This window comes from Drosophila willistoni, chromosome 3R, assembly GCF_018902025.1.
Source record: "Drosophila willistoni isolate 14030-0811.24 chromosome 3R, UCI_dwil_1.1, whole genome shotgun sequence".
NCBI lineage: Eukaryota > Metazoa > Arthropoda > Insecta > Diptera > Drosophilidae > Drosophila > Drosophila willistoni.
Window position 1 is genome coordinate 19,349,519 of NC_061086.1, and position 27,715 is coordinate 19,377,233.

At 33.4% G+C, this 27,715-nt stretch overlaps 2 protein-coding genes across 6 annotated transcripts in view; one reads left to right on the forward strand and one right to left on the reverse strand.

Annotated features, from left to right (window-relative positions):
• Positions 1 to 16,052, forward strand: part of LOC6647267 (complexin) — a 36,035-nt gene extending 19,983 nt beyond the window's left edge. For 3 of the 5 annotated variants that reach the window (XM_002070551.4, XM_015177295.3, XM_015177296.3), the window contains 3 exons: positions 2,504 to 2,661; positions 2,976 to 3,108; positions 14,682 to 16,052. In XM_002070551.4, coding sequence (XP_002070587.2) covers positions 2,504 to 2,661; positions 2,976 to 3,108; positions 14,682 to 14,755 — 365 coding nt within the window. In that variant the 3' untranslated portion in view covers positions 14,756 to 16,052. Of the gene's footprint in view, positions 1 to 2,494; positions 2,662 to 2,975; positions 3,109 to 14,681 lie in introns of all 5 variants that reach the window. The other 2 variants (XM_023178344.2, XM_023178345.2) reach the window with 1 other exon arrangement.
• LOC6647268 lies at positions 19 to 2,088 on the reverse strand. The gene is made up of 2 exons (XM_002070552.3): positions 1,045 to 2,088; positions 19 to 979 (listed from the first exon to the last, which is right to left on the reverse strand). The coding sequence occupies exons 1-2, from the start codon at positions 1,949 to 1,951 to the stop codon at positions 60 to 62; spliced, it is 1,827 nt and encodes a 608-aa protein (XP_002070588.1). The 5' UTR covers positions 1,952 to 2,088; the 3' UTR covers positions 19 to 59.
• Positions 16,053 to 27,715: the final 11,663 nt, after the last annotated feature.

Consider the following 27,715-nt stretch of genomic DNA (forward strand, 5'->3'; position numbering starts at 1 on the left):
AACTTTACTCTTTGCCAATTAACTGAAATCTAATTTTAGTTTATTCTCTCCTTTAACCCTTAGAATACATTACAATTCTGTGTTGCATGTCCGTAGAGAGCATCTCCGGCACGGCAATTGAATATTTCACTAAATTCCGGCGTATGCCTTAGAATGGCATGACTTAGTTGCCTTCGGCGTTCTTGCTGCACTGCACTAAGTCTATAGCGACAGTCGATCAATTGATTTCCAATGAAGTAAAGACGTTTAAGCGACAACTTAAGCCGTCCCACATTAAGCAACGAATCCAGACGTCTTTGCAGTTGAGATCCCATAGGTTGACTTAGCCATTTCATGTAGCTAGACCAACTTTCACGATGTGCCAATAGGCCGAGTAGTAAATCATTCGAATTCACTTGACTAGCACTTGTGATTCCACTGCAATCCTTAAAGAGAGTAAACTCTTTGTCTGTATCCATGCTACGCCAGGCACCTGGAGTACGACTGCTACTGCCGGCGGCCACCAGATTGCGGGCAAAATACTCTCCCACCAGCAAATAGTTGAGCGGAGTACTCAAGTTCTGTTTCCCCAGAACAGCATTGACGGCATCAAAGACCTGGGCATATTGTCGCAATTGCTCTGTGGCCGGTTGAGGTGGAGGCTGACGTTTGCGTTGAAATCGCTTCAGTTTCTCCAAATTACGATAGAAACTGCGACGTCCCAATATAAGTTCCCTATAGGCTGCGTCCAGACCCTCATCTCCATCCAAGGTCAAATGCATTACACGTCCAAGAAACTGCTGAGAGCATTGCTGGGATAGCTCATCAATCCACACGGTACCATTGTTGGTACCAGAAAAGTGTCCTCTGTAAGATTTACCAATGGCCGAATACATTTCAGCCAACTCTACGCGATCGGCACTCACACGTTGCACCACATGCGCATAGACATCGCCCATGTAGGTTTCAGCCAGTTCCTGGCAATTGGATGAAGTTATATCTGCATGGGACAGAAAAGTATAAGAATTTAGCGACATTCTTCTGCTATCCCATGATTCTACTCACCCATTAGATAATCTGTCCACATCCAGTTGAGTAATCTATGCATAGTAGTATTCTGCAGCAATAGAAAATAGTCCATCAATCTGGGCAGTTGCTTAATCACAATTATATCATTCGATTGAGGCACTTTGCCGCCCAAAAGTCTCCTGAAATAGCCATCCCAGTCAAGTCGTCCGAGCGTAACATTTGACAAAGGACCACGCTTAAAATTGCCATAGTTAAACTGCACCTGGTCGTCTATATACTCGCTCTTGATAATCTCACGTCGACTTCGCTCAAAGCTAAGCACTTCAAGGGCCGCCACATGGGCCCGACTTTGTTCAATACCAAATTCTTGGAGTAGTTCGCTTACACGTTGCTCAAATTTACGCATTGTTTGGCGACGACTTGTGTCCGGTTGAATGGTCACTAGACGCTTATTGGACTTCATGGTGACGACTGTTTCAAAGAAATATGGCGATCCCATCTCATGGAAATGACCCAGTAATGTAAGCCAAGTCAATGTCTGATTATTTTTGGCCAGCTCTTGACTTCGGTTCTGAGATTTGGCACCAGCTTCAAGAGCTGGCCAACCGCCACTCTGTCTATACAATTGTGATATCTTTAGGGCATCTATGCCACGATTCGATTCGCAGGACTTGTAGAAATTTATCAATTGCAATTCCACATCCAATAATTGCTCATCGTTGGCCACTTTGAGAAAATGCTGAAAACGTTGCTGTTGCACCGTCTGATTGAGATTTGCATTCCGTGTGCAGACATAGCCATAAAAATCATCACAAGGCTTAAAACTGGTGTCCAACTGCTGTTCCAGCTCGTAGGAGAAATGCAAAAGATCATTTTCCACACTAATTGAGGTACTTTGTGAGGCACGCGTTGCGGCCAAGACTAAAATCACTACCAAATACATTCTTTGGCATACCAATACGGAATGAACAGTTTTTTCCACTATCACTTTTTCCACCACTCTGACCGTAGACGCGTAGAGGAAGGTCGGAAAAGAAAACAAAATCGCAGCTTATACTATGTCTAATTCACTTCCGTCTAGTCTGTGCCTCGTTTCGCTTATGTTTCCACACTGAGTTAAACGCTTTTTGGGGCCAACTAACCAACTAATCGCGTTGCCAGTGTCACTGGCATGGCTAGCGATAACCTAAAGCCAAACCAAAGAAAAACAAACAAAAATACATATGTAGCCAAATCTACTCAATTCGTTTGCTAGTCATCTTGGGGGAAAAAAATTCAAATGTAATCAAATGTGTCAAAATGTCAAAAGCCTCTATAAAATTGGTCATGGCCGATTTTTGTTTCGAGTTAAATGTAGATTTTAGTATTTAATCGAAGCCAAAACGAACTAGAGGAGATAAGAGATGCATTCAAGCTGAAAAAGACAAAACAAATACAAAAATACTAATAATATATTCAAAACCTTTTCAATCGTTAATCGCTGTAGGCGCTGTAGGAGGTGATGGCGGTGATGATGGCGATGACAAGGAAAAGGCAGAGGAGGAGGAGAGAGAGCGTCAGGAGGCCATACGTGAGGCTGAAGAGCGACGCAAGGAGAAGCACCGGAAAATGGAGGAAGAGCGTGAAAAGATGAGACAGGACATACGCGATAAGGTAAGCAAAAAGGATTTCACCTTTGTTCTCTTTATTTTGCTTCTCATTTTTTTTTTGTTATAAGTGCATAAGCATAATCTAAAGTGGCTTGAGAACTTCCTGCGGCAGTTCAAATTGACTCTAGTAGGGAGTCCTTTATATAAGCGACTCCCTAACGGAGTCAGATTGAATTACAAAGGAACAACAACAACAAAAAGCCACGACCCACCAAAGTGTTAGACCTAAAGAAAATACCTTCGAGCCAATATCCAACCTAACCAATTTTCTATACCCACACCCTTACACACATAAACACACCTTACAAACACCCACAGTACAATATCAAGAAGAAAGAGGAAATCGTTGAAGCGGCACCACAGGAAGAGCCTAACCCATTGATGAGGAAAAAGAAGACGCCCGAAGAGTTGGCCGCCGAGGCAGAGCAGGAGGAGCTCGACGATTTTACAAGTAAGTTATTGTTGTTGATTCCCCTCTCTGTCTTCTACCTCTTTGTGTGTGTCGACGTCTCTTCTATCACAAAAATGGCATCTGACTACCTACTCTACTGCTAACCTATCTATTATACTTATATATTATGTGTGTATTATCTACTATAACTCACCAAGCTAATTAAATATGTGTCTGTTTATGAGAATCTCTCAGATTATTTCCATTATATTATTATTTTTAAACCTTTAAAACAACTTAAAACCAAACCAAAATAAAAAAACAACAAACGACATCTACTAATCAAAAACTAAAACTAAACAGCTATAAACTATGCGACGCTTGAAAGTAGCAAACTATTAGAATTATCTCTGTGTGTGTGTGCGTAACTGTCTCGTATCTATCTACTACATCTACTTAAGTGCAACTAAACTATCTAAAACTCTAATGCTATCTATCTACCTATCTCTATCTATAATCTGTTTCCTGTGCGTATATCAAATCTTTACCAACTATACACTAAATCTAACTCGAACTCTCCTATAACTATCTAACTCTCTAATACTTCAACTAACTATCAAGAGAAAAAAAACAAATGCGAAGAATAAAGAAAATCTATAAACTTTCATTTCAATGCAACGAATGTGAATATGAACTGCGTCTAATCTATTAAACTCAAGTGTAAATTGCACTCATTATATAAATTAAACACTTCCTTCACTCACGGGTTAAAAAAATGAATTTTTATTTATAAAGTCACTTTTATTACAATACAATATGTTAATATTATAACTGAAAGATGCTGACTTTGGTGAGCGAATTCGGCGGAGTTTAAGCGAAGTTACCGGTTGGTTTGTACTTAGGCTCAAGACTGATTTGCTATGGTTCAATTATGTTGGATGAAGGCTTGGGTAATCGACGTCGTCGCAGGCGGCGGCGTTGGCTGAGTCCAATAGTCCACTTTAAGTGCGTGGGACCATTCTTTGTTTACACAAGTGTTCAGGACCATTCTTTGTTTATTGCCGAAATTTGTGGCGTGATTCTGCGTATGCACCGAACCCGACACCATTCTTCTAAGGCCTGGGAAAATGGGGTGCAGGCTTATTGTTTATCCTAGCGATCGGACTGTTACTTGAGATTGGCGATCATGCGACAAATGGGCATGTGACGATTGAGTGGGGTTGACCAATGGGTATTGCATGTGATGATGAAATAGGGTTGGCCAATGGGCATGCGGTTAATGGGCATGTGTTGACGGACTTGGGTCTATGGCTTCTATGTTATGGTATGAGTTGTGATAGAAGTGCTTAACTCCTCCCCCTTTAAGTGCGGACGTCCTCGGTCGCAACAACATATTGGACGGGCCCGATTGAGACTTCCATTGGTGGACCATGGTTGCCTGTTCCGTGGCTGCAGTATTTTTTAATGATGCAATATGTTATCATCGCAGCTGCTAGAAGAGTTAGAATAATCCAGTTTGACGAAGACATAATCAAGTTGTTTCTTTGGATACGCTCCAGATTATTAGTATTATTGATGTGTAACTCCTTGATCATTTCCAGCGATAGCTTTTCACCTCTCTGCTGCTTATTTGATAGTAACTGTAACAGCGGTGGTTGAACCTCGGCTTCAAAGCGTGTCTTCACAATATACCAGGAGTCTTCTATTATGACTGTCGCGTTTTCCGCTTGGATTATGAAGGTGCCTTCTAGGGTGATGTTTTCTCCATTGATGCTGATGTCCCCTTGGAATTGGTTCAGCAGCAAGGTACCGGGCATTATTTCTGAATGAGATTTTACGTGCTGATTGTTGATGACCTTACATTGGGGATTCCTTCTTTGCAAGTAGGCTCCTATACATTTACTGTTTTCTAAATTAGTCAGATCTTCCAGTTTACAAATTGTCTTACCATTATGAATTTTACAATTACTCTTATTGGTTAACCCGAAATATTTCTTGTTACATTTCATGATGTTTTCATAATCTATTTCTTCTATAAATTTTTGATATTTAATTGGTATTGCTAGGATTTGTTTACAAATTTCATTAATTACTCTGGGAAGGCTAACAATATAAAGGAGTGATTTACCATCTGAGGCTACACTGACCTCAGCAAACTCTATTAATTCTTCAATGTTTATAAATGTTAAACTTTCTTCTTTAATTGTTTCGATAAAATCTATTTCGGTAGAGGATAATATTAGTGAATTTACTGTATTGGCCTTGGCCCAATCGATTGCATAGATAATATTTGTTATTTCTTCTCTTAGAAGACTCAATTTAAATTTGGTTATTTCAATTTCTTTTGACTTATTGTTAGATTCGGGTTTACCTCTAATTAATATGGTATTAGTTATTTTAATTAAATCATTTATCTTATTTTCTATTAGATTATTAATTACGACCTGCCGATTATTGTTTACCAATTGTTCATTGATCTTATTTACCACAATCATATGATCTTCATGATCAGGTGTGCCCGCTAACCATTTCCACGCCGTGCCAAGTATATCAAGCGATCTTTTGTTTCTTAACTGCATCGGCTGAAGCCTCCTCAGTTCATTCTGTATCCGCGTTATCTCATAGGCCAAAAAAGGCTGATACGGACTTAGGTTTGTCGAATTTTTGACGACTTCTTTTAAAACGGATATGGACATTTGATATTTTTCTAGTTCGATGACATGGACGATTTTAAAGGTTCCGTTCTGGCGCGCGGCTAACCCGGTTTCCAACATGACCACTCTTGACTTAGTGTAGTCTAATATGGTTGTGTGACCCCAGCAAAGTGGTAACATAAGCAATCTGTCGGAAGAGGATGTTTATCAATATTTCAAGTGGTTTTTATAAACTATCCTGCCTGACCTGGTTTTAATTTTGGTATTAAGATCTTCGGCTACTATTTCTTTTTTGTATCTAGACGTTAGTTTCGAACCTAATCGTTTATTAATCCTAACGTAGATGGTTTCACCTGGATCGTAAATTTTTATGGGTTTTTTTGTTTTGTTATGGTACCCTAGGTCTTTGTTTTGTTTCTTTAAGATGTTTTCCGAAATCTTTTCCCTTTCGAGTGCTAATTTTTCTGGTGTATGGATTAAATTTGTTGCGAAAAATGCTTCTATTGGCTTTTTATTGGTTGTACTATGGATTGTTTTATTGTATTCATCCACAGCCTTGAATATTAAATCCTCAAATTCCATTTCGGGGTGCTCTAGCTTCAAGCATCTCATTATTTCCGTATATGTGGAATGAAATCTTTCTATTTGGCCGTTGCTGGATGAAGTATAAGGTGGGGTAGTGTGGACTTGTATCCCTAACTGATTATTTAAAAGAAATTTTATTGATGCAGAATTTAAAGCTTTTTCGTTATCCATTACCACGGTTTTCGTCATACCGAAGGCTATCAATAACTCACGTAAGGGCACTTTAAGATGTTCTGCTGCTTTTGAGTTTACGAGTTTAACTTGCGCATACTTAGAAAATTTGTCTATGGCTGTTAGAATGATCTTATTTTGGGTGGAATATAAATCTATATGAATTATTTCGCCTGGATATGTCGGAATAGGGGTTGGTTGTATTTCTTGATTCGGAGGGTGTCGTTGATACTTTGAGAGTTTACATGTTTGGCAAGAGTTTACTATTGCTTCTACTTTTTTCTTCATACCTGGGAAAAAATACTCAGATAAAATTTGCTTTTTATTTTCGATGGAATTTCTATGTGCTCTAAGGTGTTCTTTAATTATGATTTCTTGTTCTTGGGTCTGATCATGGACATCTACAGTTTGAATTTGGGTGAATCTTGCCTTGTAATTCCTAAAATGCTCCGGAAAAATTTGTTGAATTTTACCCATGATACTTTCAGAAGTGAAAATACCATTTACTATTCTCGGATCCATCTTTTCTTTTAGAATAGTTACAAGATCGTTTTCAGAATAATTACTTCTCACTATTGTATGTCTGTGGTATGTGGGGAATGGTATTTCGAAAGTGGTGGATTCGTTATCACCAGTGAGGATAAACAATTGGTTTTTAAAGACATTGATGGGTACTTCCATTGCTGGAATGAGTTCATGCCCTGAGCTTTCATCACTGTGGACTGTAGCTGACGTACTACTAGCATTTATGTTAGTAGGGTTCCTAGAGAGTGCGTCTGCTACGACATTTGAGCTACCCGGTTTATATTTCAACTCGTAGTTGTATTCCTCCAGGTAACTTTTCCATTTCTTCAGCTTTATGTTGTTATTTTTTGGGCTGAGAGCATAAGTGAGAGTCTGGTGGTCGGTGTAAATGATCACCTTGGACTTGCCGTATACATACATTCTTAGCTTATCCAATGCCCATACTATTGCTAGCATTTCTCTTTCATTTGTGGCATAGTTTTCTTCAGCTTTGGATAACGCACGGGAAAGAAATGTAATGGGTCTCCCATTCTGTTCTAGAGAAGCTCCTAGTGCGATGTTTGAGGCATCGGTGGTTAGATGGAACTCTTGTTTAAAGTCAGGGTATGCTAGCATAACGTCTTGTGACACTAATGCATTTTTCACTTTCTCAAAGGCATCGGTTTCGGCTTCACCGAATCGGATTTCGATCTTACTTGAGACATTTTTCTTGGCTCTGCCATGTTCTCCTCTCAATAACGCAGTCAAGGGTCTAGCTAATTTAGCAAAATCTTTGATAAATCTTCTGTAATAACTAGCTAATCCCAGGAAGGACCTTAGTTGTTTTAGGTTCTTTGGTATAGGGAACTTTTTAATGGCTTGGATTTTCTCTGGATTGGTTTTAACTCCTTCCCTTGAAATTACTACGCCTAGGAAGTCAACGCTATGTCTTAGGAATTTGCATTTATCTACTTGGACCTTCATATTTGCCTTGGACAAGGTAGAAAATACCAAAGCTAGATGTCGGAAATGCTCTTCCTCTGATTTACTGAATATTATTATGTCGTCGATGTAGACGTAACAGATCTTTCCAATGAGATCTCTCAAAATATCATCGAGAGCTCTTTGGAATATTGATGGGGAATTCTTTAGGCCGAAGGGGAGTCTCGTGAACTCGTATTTCCCTCCATTCACGGCGAATGCCGTTTTTTCAATATCAGATTCCTTAAGGGAAATCTGATGAAATCCGCTCTTTAGATCAAGAACAGAGAAATACTTATTGTTGCCCAACTGCGCAACCATTTCTCCGATTTCGGGGATAGGATACCTATCCGAAACTGTAACTGCATTGAGCTTTCTATAATCTATGACCATCCTATATTGCTTATTCCCAAGGCTGTCACTCTTTTTAGGGACTATCCACACAGGGGAATTATAGGGCGACCGTGAGGGTCGTATTATACCATCTCGTAATAATTCTTGTAGCTGGTCTTCTACTACTTCTCTTAGAGAGGCTGGATATGGGTAATGCTTGGTGTAGACTGGAGTGTCTGTTGTCGTTCGGATTTCTCCTTGGACATTAGTAGCATAAGTCAATTTTTTATTTGGGTCCGCGAATAGCGATTTGTACTCCTCTTGGAGCGCCTTTAATCCTAATTTCTGCTGATTAGTGAGCTCATCTGATTTGAGGGTATGGACCTGATGGGCTCGCATCTGCTTCACTTTAACAACATGAGAGTTGTTGACGTATAGTAGATCTTTCCCTACATCAATGATAGCGTTTAACTCTCTTAGTGAGTCATTACCTAGAATTCCGTGGAACGGATTCAGATTAGGTAATAGGAAGAATGTTATTGGTTTATTGGGTTCGTTAAATAAACCCAAATGGATATGGCTGGTTATTAAAATGCGACCGCTTACGGTGTTCGCGTAAAACTTGTGTTCATTCGTTTTTACATTTTTTGCTATTTCTGGTTGGACATAGTTCTTGTTCGAGCCGGTATCTATCAAGAAGTTGTATGAGGTTCCGTCTTTGTCCCGGACAACAAAGTACGGCAAAGAGGAACACTTTAACCTAAAAAATTAACGGTGTCCTCGATTTGTGGTTGTTGAGGCTCCTGCGATTGTGGTCTGGTTTCCTCTTTGTTCTGTGGGACTAACTCTGAGTTGTCTCCTTGTGAGGTAAAATATTGCTGCTGCTGTTGATATTGTTGAACCTCAGAATATGGGACTGATTCAAAAGGGTCTTCTTGGCCCTGATAAGCAGCCTGATAATCGGACATATCGGAGTAATGCTCTTCTTGAGGCGGTATGGTGATATATTGTTCACCTGACGGACCGGTTTCTATATGGAATTGCCTCTGCACTTTATTGGGAAAATTTACGGTAGACTGGTTGACTCTCTTGGGAGCAAATTGTTGTGGTAAATTAACATTCGGTTTAATGAACACGTTTTGCATGGGTTTCTGATTATAAAAGTTGTTGTTGTAAGGTTTGGGTGGAATTGCTGGTATGAACGATTGTTGAGGTTGCACGTTAATTTTAGCATACTGTTGGGGTTTTGGTCCTACAGGTGGACGAATGTCACGATGGCCGATAATGTTTCTAGCCCTCTTATTATCCAACATATTGCACAATTGCAATGCATGCCTCAGATCTTTAGGTTCAGCTAAGCTCATTCTGTCTGAGAGATCTCCGTTCAGACCTCTGATGAAGGTATCTAGAGCCCTATCTCTGACCTGTTTAGCCATGGCTTCCATAGTCTCGGGAGAATAACCCATCGTTTCGATTTGGTCTAGTATTAGCGACATCTGTGTGTGAACTGCGAAGTAGAAGTCATGAATGGAGGTGCCCTTCTGGGTCATGGTAAACAGCTGATATTCTAAAGTGCTTAAATCTCGTCTGTCCGTATACTCAGTTAACAAACACTGCGAGATTGCGCCCCAATGTAATGCGGTGCGATAGACTTTCAACAATGTATTGGCATGGCCTGTAATTTTTCCTCGAATGGTCATAAGAATTGCATAGTATTTGGGTGTTCCCTGAATGGGGGCATACAATTCCATCAATTTTGTGGCGGTAGTAAACCATGTTGAGAAATCCTCACGGCTACCTGAGAATTTGTCAAGATTCTTTACGATGTCTGGCACTTTATCTAGTTCATGCCAATCATCCTGAACGCCAGCTGCCTGGTCCCTAAAGGGTATATGTCCTGACTGAGAATGATTTAATTGTTTCACTATTTCCTGTAACTGAGACGACAAAATTGTCTGGATAGCTACATCTAGTCCCTGAATTGACAGTGCCTCGATTCTATTTGCGGTTGATGCACTTGAGGTGGATGCTGTCGGAGCATCAGAGCCTGCTGCATGAATACCACCCTGCTGAAGGACTGCGGCTTTAACCCAGTTGTCTTTAGTCATTTTGGAAATGGATTGTTTTTTTAATTAGGGTTAATTCAAGGTGTTACGGTATCGCGAATACGAAAAATATAATCCGCGAAAATTAAATTTTTTGTTTATATTGATAAAAATTAATTCAAGGTGTTACGGTATCGCGAATACGAAAAATATAATCCGCGAAAATTAAATTTTTTGCTTATATTGATAAAAATATAGCGGTATGTCCGCTAATCTTGGATTGATAGAAATATAGCGGTATGTCCGCTAATCGTGGATGGAAATGGCTTGTGGTATTATACAAAATTTTCAATATTATGTGGTTATCTTTTATAAAAATATTTTTTCCAAAATTTCAAAATTATTTTCTCTACTTTTTTTTTTTTATATTACTTATTAATTATTTTCTTTCTTAATTTTTCATTATTTTGTTTTTCTTTTTCGAGTGGGAAAAAAAATTTAATTAAGGATTTTATATAAAAAAAATTTTTTTAGCTTCTTGATATTGATTCACAAAATTTTTTCACCCACTGTGTTTTCACAATAAAAATTTTATTTCGGTTTTCTTCTGCTTAAGTTTATTTTACTTAACTTACGTTAATGCTATCATCCTCGGTGCTTTTTACTGATCGGTTTGTAGGAGGTCTCGCTTTTCCAACGTCGAAGGTACTAACGCTCCTGGGCAAACACTTTTGGGTTTTCAGTTTTCCTCCGAACTAGTCTTAGAGGAATTCGCAGCGATTAAAATGACCCTGTCTGATTCGTGGTATAGTTCGATATAGTGTTTTTGTTTCACTGACTCTAAAGGCCTTTAACGCGTTTTTTGGTCACGAATCACTGGTATCTTTCACTAACTCACGATCACGTTGTATTTAGCAGGGTCCCTGCTCGGGCGCCAATTAAACACTTCCTTCACTCACGGGTTAAAAAAATGAATTTTTATTTATAAAGTCACTTTTATTACAATACAATATGTTAATATTATAACTGAAAGATGCTGACTTTGGTGAGCGAATTCGGCGGAGTTTAAGCGAAGTTACCGGTTGGTTTGTACTTAGGCTCAAGACTGATTTGCTATGGTTCAATTATGTTGGATGAAGGCTTGGGTAATCGACGTCGTCGCAGGCGGCGGCGTTGGCTGAGTCCAATAGTCCACTTTAAGTGCGTGGGACCATTCTTTGTTTACACAAGTGTTCAGGACCATTCTTTGTTTATTGCCGAAATTTGTGGCGTGATTCTGCGTATGCACCGAACCCGACACCATTCTTCTAAGGCCTGGGAAAATGGGGTGCAGGCTTATTGTTTATCCTAGCGATCGGACTGTTACTTGAGATTGGCGATCATGCGACAAATGGGCATGTGACGATTGAGTGGGGTTGACCAATGGGTATTGCATGTGATGATGAAATAGGGTTGGCCAATGGGCATGCGGTTAATGGGCATGTGTTGACGGACTTGGGTCTATGGCTTCTATGTTATGGTATGAGTTGTGATAGAAGTGCTTAACTTATATTTATTTTACTTAATCTAATTTCTATATATATATATATGGGCACACATGCATATCATTGTGTGTGTGTGTGTTTGTGTATATATTTTTTCACCTTTAATTATGTTTTTAATATATTTTTGATGAAATCAAACTTTCATATAGTAAATATATATTTCCTTTATGTATTTGAGTCTGGGTTACTACTTCTAAAGTTGAAATAATTGATGTTAGTACAAATACCTAGTTTAGTAACTAACTAACTGTTAAGACGATTTAAATATCGTCGCATTGTACTTAGGTTTCATACACACACACACAACAAATTACACAAAAATGAAAACCGAAAGTCCAATTATGTATGTTTTAAATGCTTAGACTAAGGTAAGTGAGTCCATTCCGTTAATATGTTTTACCTTCTTTGCTGTGTGTGCGCGTGTGTGCGTTAGTGTGTGTGTGTGTGTGTGTGGTTATCTAATTGTAATACATTTTGTATTCATGTAAACTCCACCACAACAAAGCAACCAACTAACTAATCAAACCGAAACCAATACAAACCACAACAATTTTCCAATTACTATCTCTGCTTTCTCCTTCTACTACTACTATCTTTACTTATTCAGAAAACAAAACAACATCAAGAAATATCCAATAAAAGTTGGTTAAACAAAACTTTCAAATAAAACACTCAAGACTCAAACGAAATATCGACTAAAGAAAGACTCTTTAAAAGTAATAGAAATGGGAGGGTTTATTTTAGTTTAGTTTTAAGAATTTAATATTTAATTTTACATTATTACAACTCACCCAACTGCACCAACTAATTGATTAGCTATATTCATTTATTTATGCATTTATAATTTGAATATTTTATGGCTTGCATTTTGGAAACTAAACACGCCTAAAATTAAAATTAATTTAAACGTAAACAAAAAAAACATCAACATCAAAAAAACGTTTAAAAACACAAAAAAAAAGAAACTGCATTTACTTCAACTTAATAAGCAGTTGAAATAAAAAACAATACATAAAACAAACAAACCAAAAAAATATATATGAAACCAAAAAAAAAACCTCAAAAACAGAATATAAACAAATATAACAACTTTTTCCCTCTTGTCTAACTCTTTCCTCTTCCTCAAATAAATAGTGTGTATGTGGTATATGTATTTTACACTATGTGAAAGCGTATGTAAAATATATATAGTGCATATATTCTGCATATGTATGTGTATTTCCTTTTCTTGCACCGAATATCATCTATTTATCTATCTATCTATCATCTGTCGTTGACGCCTACTTTACTATGTGACTGTGACTTCTAACTTTCATTCTACTTACGCTAGCGAGGGCTGAATGATAAATATCTAACTATAATTAGATACGTAGTTGTATCGTTGATAGCATAGATCATAGATCAAACGTTATATATTTAGTTGGCATACTTTACGAGGAATATTTCAACCATTTCCTGTCATTTGATACTATCTACCCAGCATTTTTTAAAAGTTATGATCGGTTACGAATCGTTTTTGAATCCTGCTTGTGATCAAATGAATTCTCTGTCGAGATGAAGTAGTAACCTACTCACGACTCCTGATGAGTTGCTTTCAACCCGATTTATTAATCTTTTTCGACATCATTGTGAGTCATATTTCTATCCAAAACGATTAAACTATTTTGAATTATACGCAACTCATTTTCAAGTAGTAATCAAGTTAGTAAGTAAGTCTCAAAACAGACTCATCAAGGTGATTTTTGTTAAAAAAATATTCCGAATTCTGTGTGTGTAGTAAATACAGTTTTACCACTTTTTTTTATAAAAAATTTTTTAAAATTTGAAACTGTCAAACGTACCTATTAAATCGTTGCTATACCATATAGAAATATGCCAAAAACCAAAAAATAGCAATTTTCTTGCCATATAAAGTTGAACTAAATCACAGAATTATATTTTAACAGGTCTTTAAGTCTGTTCCTAACTCAGTGTGTATTTTAAACCAATCTAAACTAAATGATTTTCTTTATTATTATCAAATTGTAGGATATAGTTCTAAACTCTCAACCTAACTATATTTTACAAGCATTAATGATTTTCTTAAATCTTAAATGCAGTATTTTTTCTAAATTTTTTAAGACATTCCAAATATTTAGCTCTTAGCTCTATATGGAGCGCTATATAGATAGATGGTATAACAAATTATGAACGTTTTTTTTTATTAACTTTAATAGTTCTTACCAGAAAGATTATCCTACATTTCATAGAGTCACTTACCTATAAAATTCTCTATTATTACCATGCTAATTTAAACATAATACAGCCCTCGCACTAACTACTGCTACTATTAACTTACTTCTCCATATTGTTGACAAACAATATTCTTTCTCTCTCTTACTGCTATTTCTACTTCTACTTTAAACAATTCCAGATAATTAAAAACAAAAAACGTTTCTATTTGAATACATTTAATTTATTTTATTTTAGGTTCTCTAAAGTAAGCTTGAGTTCGAATTTGATTTTTAGAAAAAACAGAATAATACTTAATTACTCTTTACACTGCATCGAATGCTAACTACTTAACTACTACTGTACTTGAAACTCACATGCATTCGTTCACATCGCGATCCTAACACACCAAATTGCACATTTTGAAATCATGGCCACAGTTGAACTGACTGTACATGAGAAAATTATTTAACATTTATTGGTTTTTATTTTGATTTTCAAATAAATACATATACATAACCAGTTGACATACATAAAACATTTGTAGTCTACTCTACAAAATATGCTTATTTATTGCTGTTTCCATACTCAATTTCTTTTTACAGAACTGAAAAATCAAATAGAAACGCAAGTAAATGAGCTAAAAACCCAAATAGAGGGAAAATGTGTCATGCAGTGATATGTCAGTCAGTCAGTCATCATAATACTAACTAAAAATAAATACAGCAACAACCAAAAATAATAACAATAATAATACGCAAAACGCAAATGAGATTAAATCAATGCAAATAATAATACTATAATAATAATCTATGCCCATATTCAACTGATTTCAATCATCTCTAAATTGAATTTGTTGATATGAGTATTGAGACCTGTTAAGTTAATGCCACGGAACCGAAATACCGGAGAAGAAATCACATAATACTAATAATGATCTAAAACTAAATACAAAAGTGCATAATAATATATGCCACATGCCATATTAAAAGTAACACACACAGTATATAACTCGGCATAATTCGGCAGCAATAAATTTATGGATAAAATGTTAAACTACGGCCGATATCAATCGAATAAATATATATATACATATATGGAGCATTATCCTATATCAATAAATTCGATTATAACAATTCTAATCCAAAATGAAATGCCCATATTTGACAAAAAGAAAAAACAAAATGCGAGCAGGACGGTGAAATCCTATTGAATTTTAAAATAAAGTAGTTAAAACATAAACCAAATTATGTATAAACGAAATATAGTAAACGCCTTTAAAAAACAAAAAAATAATATTCAAATCACTTTTGCTTCGATGGTAATGTAATATACTCAAAACGAAAAAAAAAACAAAAAAACACAAAAAAAAAAATATACAAAAATACATAAACGTTGTTTAGTTGAATAACATTTAATTCAAAACCCCCTCTCCCCACCCCAAAAAACAAAAACCAAAAAAAAACTAACTAACCACAAGCGAATGGTACGACAGAGGAGGAGGTTCCTGATTCATGTCAAACCGTCGAGAAAAATGTTGCTGAAATCACTTTTTTGGACTTGAAATATCCCATACACCGATATGGTATGAGATAATGAATTAAATCGGCGCATATACATATATTGTAATTTCGATGACAAAATTTGTTTAGTTTTTGGTTCAGAAAACGTATTATATATTGTATATTCTCAAATGAAAATCAAATTGACTGCAGATAACCGTTGATATACATACAAAAAAAAAAATGCTGGGTACTCGATAACAAAGAAAAAACAAAACAAAAAACATTCTCTCGTCACAGTTAATTTATAATTGTTATGAAACTCAAGATAACAATATGTTCTTTAACAGCTATTACATTTTGTTTCTTTCTCTATATATATATATACTAAACTAACTAACTAAACTTTTTAATTGAGCCAAAAAAAAAACCAACAAAAATACGAACAAACAATTATGAAAACTTCTTCAACAACAAGAACAACAATCAAAATTCACTTACACACAACAATTGAGATTCTATTCTTATCTATGCGAAATCACTGATCGATGCTTCCGAAATGTAAGTAATACTACTATATCTACCTATATTACCTTACCCCCTCTAACTACACAAAAACTATGAACAAAACTTCTTACCCATATTACATACAACACACAAACATGGCCCAAATACTTGAGTTTCATTTATTTTTTGGTTTCTTCTTTTATCTTCTCTTTTTTTGTTTTGTTTTGTTTTGTGGTTATTGAATGAGCGACGGTTTTACACTCTGTGGGCAATTTTTATATAGATATATATATTAAATATTAAACAAAATGATATCAAAAACGAAAACAAACAACACAAAGAATATTTAAAAATTTAGCTATAGTCATTTTAGACAAGGACAATAGTTCATAAGAAACGCTAGGCAGTTCGAGAGCATATTGCTGTGATACATTTAGCATACATTTTTTTCACCGATAAGCGCACATAAAATAAAAATTTATGAAAAATTGAATACAGAATCGAAATACACTCTTTCAATCTATAATATACATATATAAATATATTGATCACATGCATGCAAAATAAAGCAAAACAGAAACATGAATAAAAAAAAAGCCAATTGCGGATACATAAACGAACACAAAAAATATATTGAATGCCCTTTCCAAATTCAACTAAAACTATTACTAATACCCTTTCGTTGTCCGCTGATTTGAACAGGAAAAGTGATATAATTTCTTAAGGTTTTTTCAACTACTTTCTGTCTATAAATATTCCTATATATAATTGTATATAACTTTCAACAATATTCTCTAAAATGCCAATGCATGAGCCGTGCTTGTATTGAAACGTGTTAGGAGTTACACAAATTTACTAACTAATAGGTTTCTCAATTGTAATCTTAAAAACTAATTGATCTCCATTTCCATTTGTACATGAACGGCTCATAAATCGCACGTATTGTGTGTGTGTGTGTGTGTGTCTATATGTGTGTGCGTGTGTCTATTAAATTATAATGATGTACCATATTTATCTGTCTGCCTATTGCTATCCTCGCCTCTATATATGCACGTATACTTAATACGTATACGTAATATTTCAGAATTGAAAAGGACATTATTGGACTTCGTTTGCAACGAAGATAAACTTTTCCCTTATTTTTTTATTTCAATTATTTCTGTCTAACTTCGATATATACAAACAAAACAATACCTATACCTATTCCTATATCTCTATATATATCAATATATATATATATATTAATAAATGTTTTAATCACACTGCATTCTCTATATCTCTCTCTTTCTCTGGTGTCTTTCTCTTTCTTCTTTTGATTTGAAAACACTTTTTTGAATCTTTAATCTGCGCCACAACTACTACTACTACTAATATATATATATATATATAAACTACAACAACAACAACAACAACACGAAACATCAACAACAACTACTACGACTTGCTGGTCTCCTCTTTGTTTGTCGTCTATGTCTCTCGCTCTCTCTCTCTCTCTGTCTCTCTATCTCTCTCTATATATTTCTCTATCTCTATCTCAGACATGAACTCTCGGTGATTTATAAGATATATCATCATCAACAATACCAACAACAACAACAACTACAACATCAACAAGAACAACAGCACAAGAAAACAACAACAACCAGTACAAGTTTAACAACAACAACAACAACCAGAACAAGAACAACATCAACTACATCTACAACAAAAGAGTTACCAACAACAAAAAACAAAACAATATGTACTATGTATAATATATATATATATATATAAACTATTCTTTGAATGAAACATGACAACATTACAACAACAATAACAAGAACAATTGCTAGAATACAAAAAAAAAATATATAAACAAAACATACTTATGTATATACGTACATGAAAAACAAACATCTATATAATTTCTAAACGTTGTGGTATTCATTTGTATATGGCTAAACCACAGCTTATAAACTAACATTCACACAAACACACACATACAATACACATCAACACACACACATAGATACACATTCCAAAAATAATACAATACGGTGTTGTAAATGTTAAAAGAAATAAAAACGCAAATGCAAATCCTTCTTTGTACAGTTTAAAAAAAAGAAACACATATTTAAAAAACAAATGCTATATCTTATGAGATCAGTAATCACTGTGTGGATAGATAATCGATATAGTAATAATAATATATCCCGAGAGACGAATAATTCTCAACAGTTTAAGATCAGATCAAATCAACTTTCCCAAACACTTTTCGACTCTTCGCTGAACTTTTTCAAAATGTTAGTGAATTAGTTTAAATTGTTTTTTTTTTGAAACGATTATCGGCGGCGATTCTTTTTCTATTTTTTTTTTTTGTTTGCACGCCTCTCTCTGTCAATCTAACAAAGCAATCCTTTAGTGCCCTCTCCTTGATACTCCTTCGATCCATACAAAGTGTTGGAACGATTGAACGAATTGAATGCCTTAATTTGGCTCGCATATGAAAAGCGAATGAAAATGATGTTGAAAGACGATAATTATGATGACTTTTATGATAATGATAATGATGATGATGATGATGGTGATGATGATATATGAACGTTATGGAAGGACAACCAACAATCTTGAACTTCAACTATTATATTCTATCTATATAACTAAACTACATAATAGAGCTAGCTTTTATTTCCCTTAAATTTCCCCTTAATAAAAAACAAATGAAACATGTACTACAAAGAAGAAAAAAAAACAACTCAAACATTCCTAAATTCTACTCTCTATACTGAATCTTATTCAAATCTATGAAACTTTTAGCTTTTGAAAGGTAACTACAAAACAAAAAAGAAAACAAAAAAAAACAACTAAAGAAACAATGCTTTCTATACAATATAGCGAAAGTTTAACTAGATTCAAAACCAATATAAGTAAATCTCTCTCTATTGCGTTTTTCTCACGACAAGACAAACATATATTTATTATTATTATTATTATTACGATGATGTTGAAGATCACTTTAATTGTTTAACAAAAGGAAAACTTATATTAAATAAAAAAAAATAAAAAAACATGAGAATAAAAATATTTGAAAAGAAAAAATGAAACATATTATTCAATCATAACGAAAGATTTTAACGTAATCATAAATGTTTAAAGAAATGTTACAACTTCTGGTTCAGCCGATTTTTTGTTTTGTTTCCGTTTTATATATATATTATATATATACATATATTTTTTGTCGTTAATATTGTAGTTATGATAATGTATGTATATGTATATCAGCAAGTTACAAAAGAAAAGAAACAAAAAAAGATAAAAGAGATCACAGAAACGAAAAGAACACCACATACAGAAAAGGAGATCATGAAATATGAATTATCTTGAAATATATATATTGATACATATGCTGCATATACATATGTATGTATATGTATATATATACATATACATATGTGTGTGTAACTTAATAGGGAAATGAATTTAAACAAAAGTAAATAAAAAAAAAAAAACAGAACAAATTATATATACAATATATATATATATATATATAAATATATATAAAAATAAAAACAAAATAATAATGTTGAATAAAAAAAAAACGATGAAACCATTCAAGTCATTATTAGATGTGAAAGCAATTCTATACACGACAAAAAACAAAAATAAAAAGAAAAAAAAAATACGAAAACAATGATGAAAAAGATGAAGAAGTAAACCATAAAGAAAAAGCGTTAATAGTTGATTAATTATATTGTTACTTTGAACATTTAATTAAAAAGAAATACAAAACCAAAAAAAAAAAAAAAAGAAAATAATAAAAAACAATATATATATGTATAAATATATATGAAAAAACACAACAAATACATTGGGTTTTAATTCTTAGGTGGCAAGCAATTAACTGGCATTAACATTACCGTTAATTGTTAAACAAAAACCCTTACACATTCAATCTCAAAAGCTCAGCCTCTAATCCCATTCTTTCAGCTACACTGTGACTCTATCTCCCTCTAACTCTAACTCTATCTCTCTCTCTGTGTCTGTCTCTGTGCCTGTTAACTAACTAATACATATAGCGAATTTAATTTGGCATGACTGTTAGTCTAAATGTATTTTCTAACCTATCTTTCGTATATGTATATGTATATATGTGTGTGTATGTGTAACTCCCTCTGTCTCTATCTCTCTCTTTCTACGTCTTTTCCTCCTAAGTCTATCTCTTTTTCCATCTCTTTATCTTAAACTTCAACACAAGAAATTACCTTTCTCCAGACATATACATAGATATATATGTGTGTGTTTTATATAGGCCCAGATGCTAACTTAAACGCTGTCTCTCTATACCTACTACTACTACTACTACTAAATCTACTCCTTTTTCTACTGCTAAATACACTGTGTTTACAATGAAAATGATAATTGTGTAATGGAATGTGCTACGTTAACTCAACTACTTGCATACACCCCCTAAACCTAAGTATTAAGCCTTCCAAAAGAAAAAAAAGAGGTTAAAAAGGTGAGTGTTATCCATATATATATGTATATGTGTATGTGTATCAGCATATTTGGACAACTTATGTAAATTTTGTAAGTATATACACAATAAACTACATATATTCTGTTTAAAGGAATATTAAGGTTATTTCTAAGCAGTGTGTGTACCTTCTTTAATCTACAACAAACCAATCAACTTACCCAAAGAGGAAAGGTAGGTGGTAAATGGTCTAAACTATTTCAATCCACTTCAGTCCATAACTCTCATCACACACCACAACAACAACATAACCAAACGTAGCCACAGGATGAAAAAAGTTAACGAGTTACTTCAGAGAGACCACAGCAAATTGCAAAATAACAGTCCCTTAGGGAGAATTTGTCCTGTCATTGAGTATAGATAAAGGACAAAGAAAAAAAAACACATCTAATCAAACTTCTCTACTCTAACTCAACTTCACTTTTACTCCAAACTCTAACTATAATCTTTCAATTTAATTTCTTTTTGAGTTTTGTCATGTTTTGTAGGCAAGTTTTTTAATAGGATTTTCTTCTTCATTTTTGTATTCTTCTTTTAACTCTTCTTTGGTTCGTTGTGTGCATATTAACTGATTGTTTCTTGTCTTGTATTTTCAGCCAAATTGAAAAAACGTCTCAGTGATGCTTTTAAGAATTGCTCATTGAGAAACTTGTTCTAAACAAGATGACCGAATAAAACCTTGAAATATCTAAATGATGGAGAGTTTTAGAAATCCCCATCCATACAAAAATGATTCGGTTTCGGTTTCAGCGTACATCAATAATTGCATATATGTATGTACATACATACATATGTATGTGCTTACCGTATGGATAAGGAACAAGATGAATAAATGGATGATTGGATCGATTCCATGGCTGGCATCGGGGGGAACGAGATTCGAGAAGCCGTGCCATGTAACTTCAAAATGTGCATTATCTGCCAGCTCTCTTGTTCAATTCGAGACTATGGTGACTATAAAACTTTTGTCTGAACTAGGTTTACATGCGTTTAAAACCAAAAAAAAATATTAAATATTGCCCTCACAACAAATTGTAATTGATACATACATATATACATACATATATGATATGATATGATATGATAAAGTGAAAATCCTACAACGTGCCCTTTAAAAAAAAACAAACTTAAATACATTGCATTATGCAACATTAGCAGCCCAAGCAAACGATCCATAACAATTTTTATTAGGTGTCTTCTAATCTAGTTCAAATGGGACATAAAATATATATTGTACTTGAGTACTTAGCTTATTATATATACTTTATAGAACATGAACTTCCCCAAAATAAAAAAAACTTAGACACAAACACACACAAACATATGTAACAAGTAATAAGTACATACATATTTTCCTTTTATAGTTAATATATGAAAGATAATAGACAAATTTAGTTGAGCACATTATGCAACTATGTGTACTTAGTTTGTTTTTGTACTCAAGACAGTTACATACCGATATATACATACATACATACATAAATACAAAACATGATAAAAGCATGTAATACGCTTGCGATTACAATTACATTTACGACTTACGAATTATGAATACGGTTTACGATTACTTTTATATACTTTACTTATCTCTAATATGTACAACGATTTAATGATAGCATCTATGCATCACAAAAAAAAAGAAAATGTGTGAAATTTATGATCAATATGACAACGAGATTAGTTTAAAGCAATTAGAATAGCATAAATAGCAATTTGCCAGCATACCAAAAAGTCATTCATTCATCCACCCACCCACCACCTATCCCCACCCAGCTACCAAACCATAAAACAGGCAATAGGATTCATTCGAATACATTCATTTGTAGTGGAAAAGGAGTTTTTAGGACAAGTAGAATGAGGATTATTTAAAATGTTTTCATTATTTGCCAAAATAAAAATAATTCATAAGATTTTCCAAAAGTACCTGAAATTCCAAATGAAAAAATATGACTCTAAATGAAGTCTAATATATAGTAGATTTAAGGTCCTTAATACACACACACATATTGCTGAGTTTAGAAAATTTCTGCATATTGAATTATTAGCAAACTGCTCAAATGTTCTTTAGTCTTTTGTACTTTCAAACAATTCTTTCAAATATCCTAGAAAAGGATATTCAATCTGTTTTTTCTCCTACGGCTAGCCGAGTATACATATCCTTTTCAAGAAATATTATATATATATATATAAATGGATTTTTCCCATTTCCCAGTCCGATTCGTATCGGGCGGATATGTAAGAGTCTTTAATTGACTATTAACTTTTTAATATTTATAGATGATAGTGAGGTTTCAGAACATCCGCCAAATTGTGTATGTCAGTACCCAAAAAAAAAAAAAAAACAAAAAACAAAAATAAAACCATTTTGCATTTGCATAATTTCACCCTCCTCACAATCCCCCTTCAAGCTGTATATTAGTTTAATGATTTTGAAAAGTATATGTATAATATATATACACACTTATATATTTAAGCATTATTCACTTCAATCATTCCAAAAAGTAAAACAATCATATATGTATCTCTACACCTAAAAAACGATTTCGTGTCTTAATTTTAAATATTAAATGATTTTACACTAAAAATGAAATATATGAGAAATAAAACCCTAAGAAAGAAGAAACTAAAACAAAAAAAAATACATCAAATTGAAAAGTGAAAACGTAAGAAAGAAAAAAACCGAAAGAAAAAAGTAAAAACTTATAGTCTAAGTATATATAATTTACATACCAAAATGACCGACTGAAATTATTGTTAAAAGTTTTATGAACTATACTTGCATATATACATATATTGATATGATCAAGTAAAAGGTTAAAATAAAGAAAATAAAAACAAAAAACAAAAATGAAAACAAATATATATACAAACAAAATTCAAACCAAAAATGAAAAAACAAAAAAAAATATTAAAAAAATTATATATATATTAAAAGTTTCTATACTTTAATCAATCATAAATTTGCGATTCAAAAATATATATACATACATATGTACATCCAAACCAAAAATATACATACATACATCACAATCTAATGATAGTTGAGCGAAATCTAAATTTAAAAAAATAAAAATAACGAAATCATAAGCCGAATAAAATCTAGTTATACAATATATACAATTAAATAAAAACGAAAAAAAAATTGAACAATAGCTTGGAAAAATTTAAACAAAAACAAAAGTGTTATTTACTTTTATAAAATGCATAGTAAATGCATTTTGTTTTTCATATTGTAGGTGTATTTATCTGATATATCATATATCAGATGTATCAGATATATATATATATATATACATACATACAAAGTCGAAATCAAATGCAACCCAAGACTATTCCGTAATAAATTCTAGACAAAGAAATAATAGCAAAAAAATAAAAAAACAAAATCTTAATAATTACAAAAAAAAATGATCCAAAGACATAATAAAATAAAGAGAAGTAATGGTTACTATTAACCTAGCGAGTTATATTACATCTAAATTATATATATACATATATATATATATATATTCGTGCATTTGACGACGATGATGATGCAGACGATAATGAGGATAGTAGCTTATTATGTATGAAAACTTGTTCTATCGAATTCGAATACTGCTAAAAAGTATCGCAAAACTACTCATAGTCGAATACGAATTGATGATGGATTGCGGATTGTATTATTGTATTGCATTGTAATATGTTGTATTGTATTTACTGTTGGATTGTATTTTAATATAGAAAAAACGAGTTAATTTCCAATAAAGAGTTTTTAAAAGCATTATGAAAGACAAAACAAAAAGAGCGCATTATTTATTTATTTAGATTTATGTTCACAAACAAGAGAGAAAGTAAGTAAGTAAGTATGGCAAATATTCAATATTTTGTCTTTCATAAAAATTATGTTTATAGAATGCCTAAACCAATTTCACTTTGTTACTTCTTTTTATTTTATTTTTATGACAAAACACACACACACACACACACGCACACAGAGACAGATCAGAAAGACATGAAAAATTGAAAATTACATATTTTGAGGATGGCAAACAAATTCTTTTATTCCACCTAGATGTAATCCTGGTTACACCCAAACAGACACACACACACACACATACACAACTGAGGCGTAACCAGACAATGGCTTTGCTGTGATGATTTTATTGGAATTTGGTAAAACTCTTCCTTGACATTTCATGCTGCCTGTCATTTTGCCAGTCCGCATTGTTTAGAGATAAAATTCCAAAGTGTTTGGAATTTAAGGACTTTACGGGGCAATGGTGATGGCGATAGCAAAACGTCATGAGATGAAATGGGATGGGATGGGATGTGTGATCCTTATGCTATGGTTGTGTATTTTTCTCTTGACATTGTTGTTGCTGTTGTTATTGTTGTTGTTGTTGGCATTGCAAAAGAAAGACGCAGTCGTCATATCAATAAAGTTAAAAGGTGCCCCAACCCCCACAAACATCTCAACTCCATGGGATGCGGGATGGCACAAAAACTTACTTGTCACGGGGCACGCACGCCCCGGCAAATCAATACAAAAAGTACTTACTACTTAGTCGTATCTGGCATATTTCGTTTAATTAAAAAAGTTCATCGCTGTGTGTTTCGGAACAATTGATTCCTAAATTGACATCGTTGACATTTTAATGCGTTCATTTTCGCCTGTCACTTAGATTAGAGTAAAAGAGAGAGAGAGCGAGCATCGCCTCGAAGTTGTATATCGACCACAATCAAAGGTCCAAAGGGAGCTTAATCGGCATGACCTTAGCACACACTCACACAGATACATCTCATAAAGGTAAGACACACCCCTTTAGCCCATTGGCTTATAAATAATGCAATGAATGCTTTTAATTATACAAACGCACCATCACCACCCCAAGAATCCTTCACATCCAAGTTGGATTTACTTTTTGCATTGCCACACTCGTTCTCGATTATCACCAAAAAGCACTTTGCAATCAGCCAAGTGTAAAGAGTCGTGTTTATTAACCCAAAACAAATGCCCACATCGTAACTGAGAAATGTGGAGGATACCATTGCGTATACGTGTTATGCGGAGCAATTCTTTGCCTTCACACACATAAGATTCCACTTTAATGTAATATATGTTGACCGGAGCAATACGAGTATAAGCTAAAGGTAAACCCTAATGAAATGCATTGTCAAATGAAATGGTAAAATTGACGACGTTCACTCTTTCCTGAAGTGGCCAAAGGCATTAAATCAGCAAACTAACTGCCACTAAATAAACTGAAACACACTCACAGACACAGACACAAATACACACACACACACAGAGATACAGTTAACCCACAGCAAGAAGCATCCCTCGAAGCATCCTTATCCTTATCCATTCTCTTATTCTCTCGTCTGCTGAATCTAAAGTTAAAAGCACTTGTAACAAATTGAAATCATTCATCTTACTTTACGCATTCATTTACACCCGCTTACAACCGTTCCCAAGTCACCACCTCACAGAGTCCCCCCCCCCTCTTTCCTTCCATCCTCATTGACTTGGACTGGTCAAGCTACAATCGTAGCATTTGAGTTGAATTTTTATTTATTTTGGGGTATTCCATGTTCAAGTTTCGGGGAAATTCCCAAATAATTATGTTTACATGGCCATAGATGAAAGCCCCAAATGAATGAGTGCCAACCGTTATTGGGGATATCCCCATACAAACACATAAATGTTACTATAAGTAACTCTTTACTATTAATTCATACAAAGTAGTATTTAATGTTGAATAGATTCTTACTATGAGTAACAGAACCCCTTAAAATATTTATCATAGTTGCCTAATAATTGTTATGTAAATAATTAAAATCCAAGCCAGTTTAAATTCAAATTAAAAGCATTTAAGATAAAATAAATATTTTAATTAGCAAATTAAAAGTCCCTAAAAATCGAATACCTTAGTTATTATAATAAAAACTTCATTAACGTACTGAGAGCTGTAACATAGAGAAGTTTAAACAGGTGAGTCATTATTTCTATTGAAATTTCGGTATATGTATTATAGAATAGTGAGTTATCTTTAATTTAGTTTTAAAGGATGAGTATATCGAGGTACGCGGCAGTCTCCTTGAAGTTATGATTATTGGATACATATTGCAATTGTTTATAGATTTTTTTTAGTAAGTATATAAATTTTATAAAAAATAAATCTCTATTTTCCTGGTCATCGCATAGCGTTAGTATGGAGATTACAATTTCTTTAATACTTTATTTTATTAATTATTGTAAGGATATAGTTTATATAGAAGAAAAAACTATATTATATGTACGTTTAAAGAAAATTTATACTAAAATATTTAACTTTTTTTCAGTTAAAAACTATTTTACTTACATAAGTGCCGAATGTAAGTTTTAATTTTTTAATTATATATAAAAGTATAGACTATACCATTTGCTTATTTATAATAAAGACGGACTTATTTCTTATGTGGGAACTTAGTTTTTACCTATAATTTTACAAAGTTTCTACTCGCAATTTTATTTTTACAAATTTCAAAGTATAAAATTTTTAAAAATGTTTAAAACTTATATGCATTTATTTTTAAATGCTTAATAATTTAATTAAAGCCGAATATAAGAAAAAAAGCTGAAAGAAGATGAATGTATGTACATATATAATTTTGCATTACATTTCCTTTGACATAATAAATTCCAAAAATGTTTAGTTTAAAATTTGCACTTTGTGATATTTAAATCACGCTGGAAACAAAGTAGTTTTAATTTTTCTGGCTATATAAACTATTAAATAATATAGTTTCCAATGGCAATGTTTTAAAAATTGGCAATAAAATGAAATAGATAGCTTGGGTCATTAAAGGAAGCAAGAAACTTTGTTTGACAACAGATGAAATAATAAGATGAGATAAGCTTTTTAGCCTGAGATACAAAGAGATGTTCGGTTGAGATTCATTGTAGATTCTCATTGTAAGAGAATTAATAAAATAAAACGAGTTTTCTCTGATATCACAAGTATATAACAGAGACTCTTATATTTAAGAATACAAAGAGTCATAATATAAATGCTTATTATTTTTTTTTTTAAAGAAAGAAATCAGAATGACTAAGGTAATCATAGAAATCAGGATTAAATATAAATTACAAAAA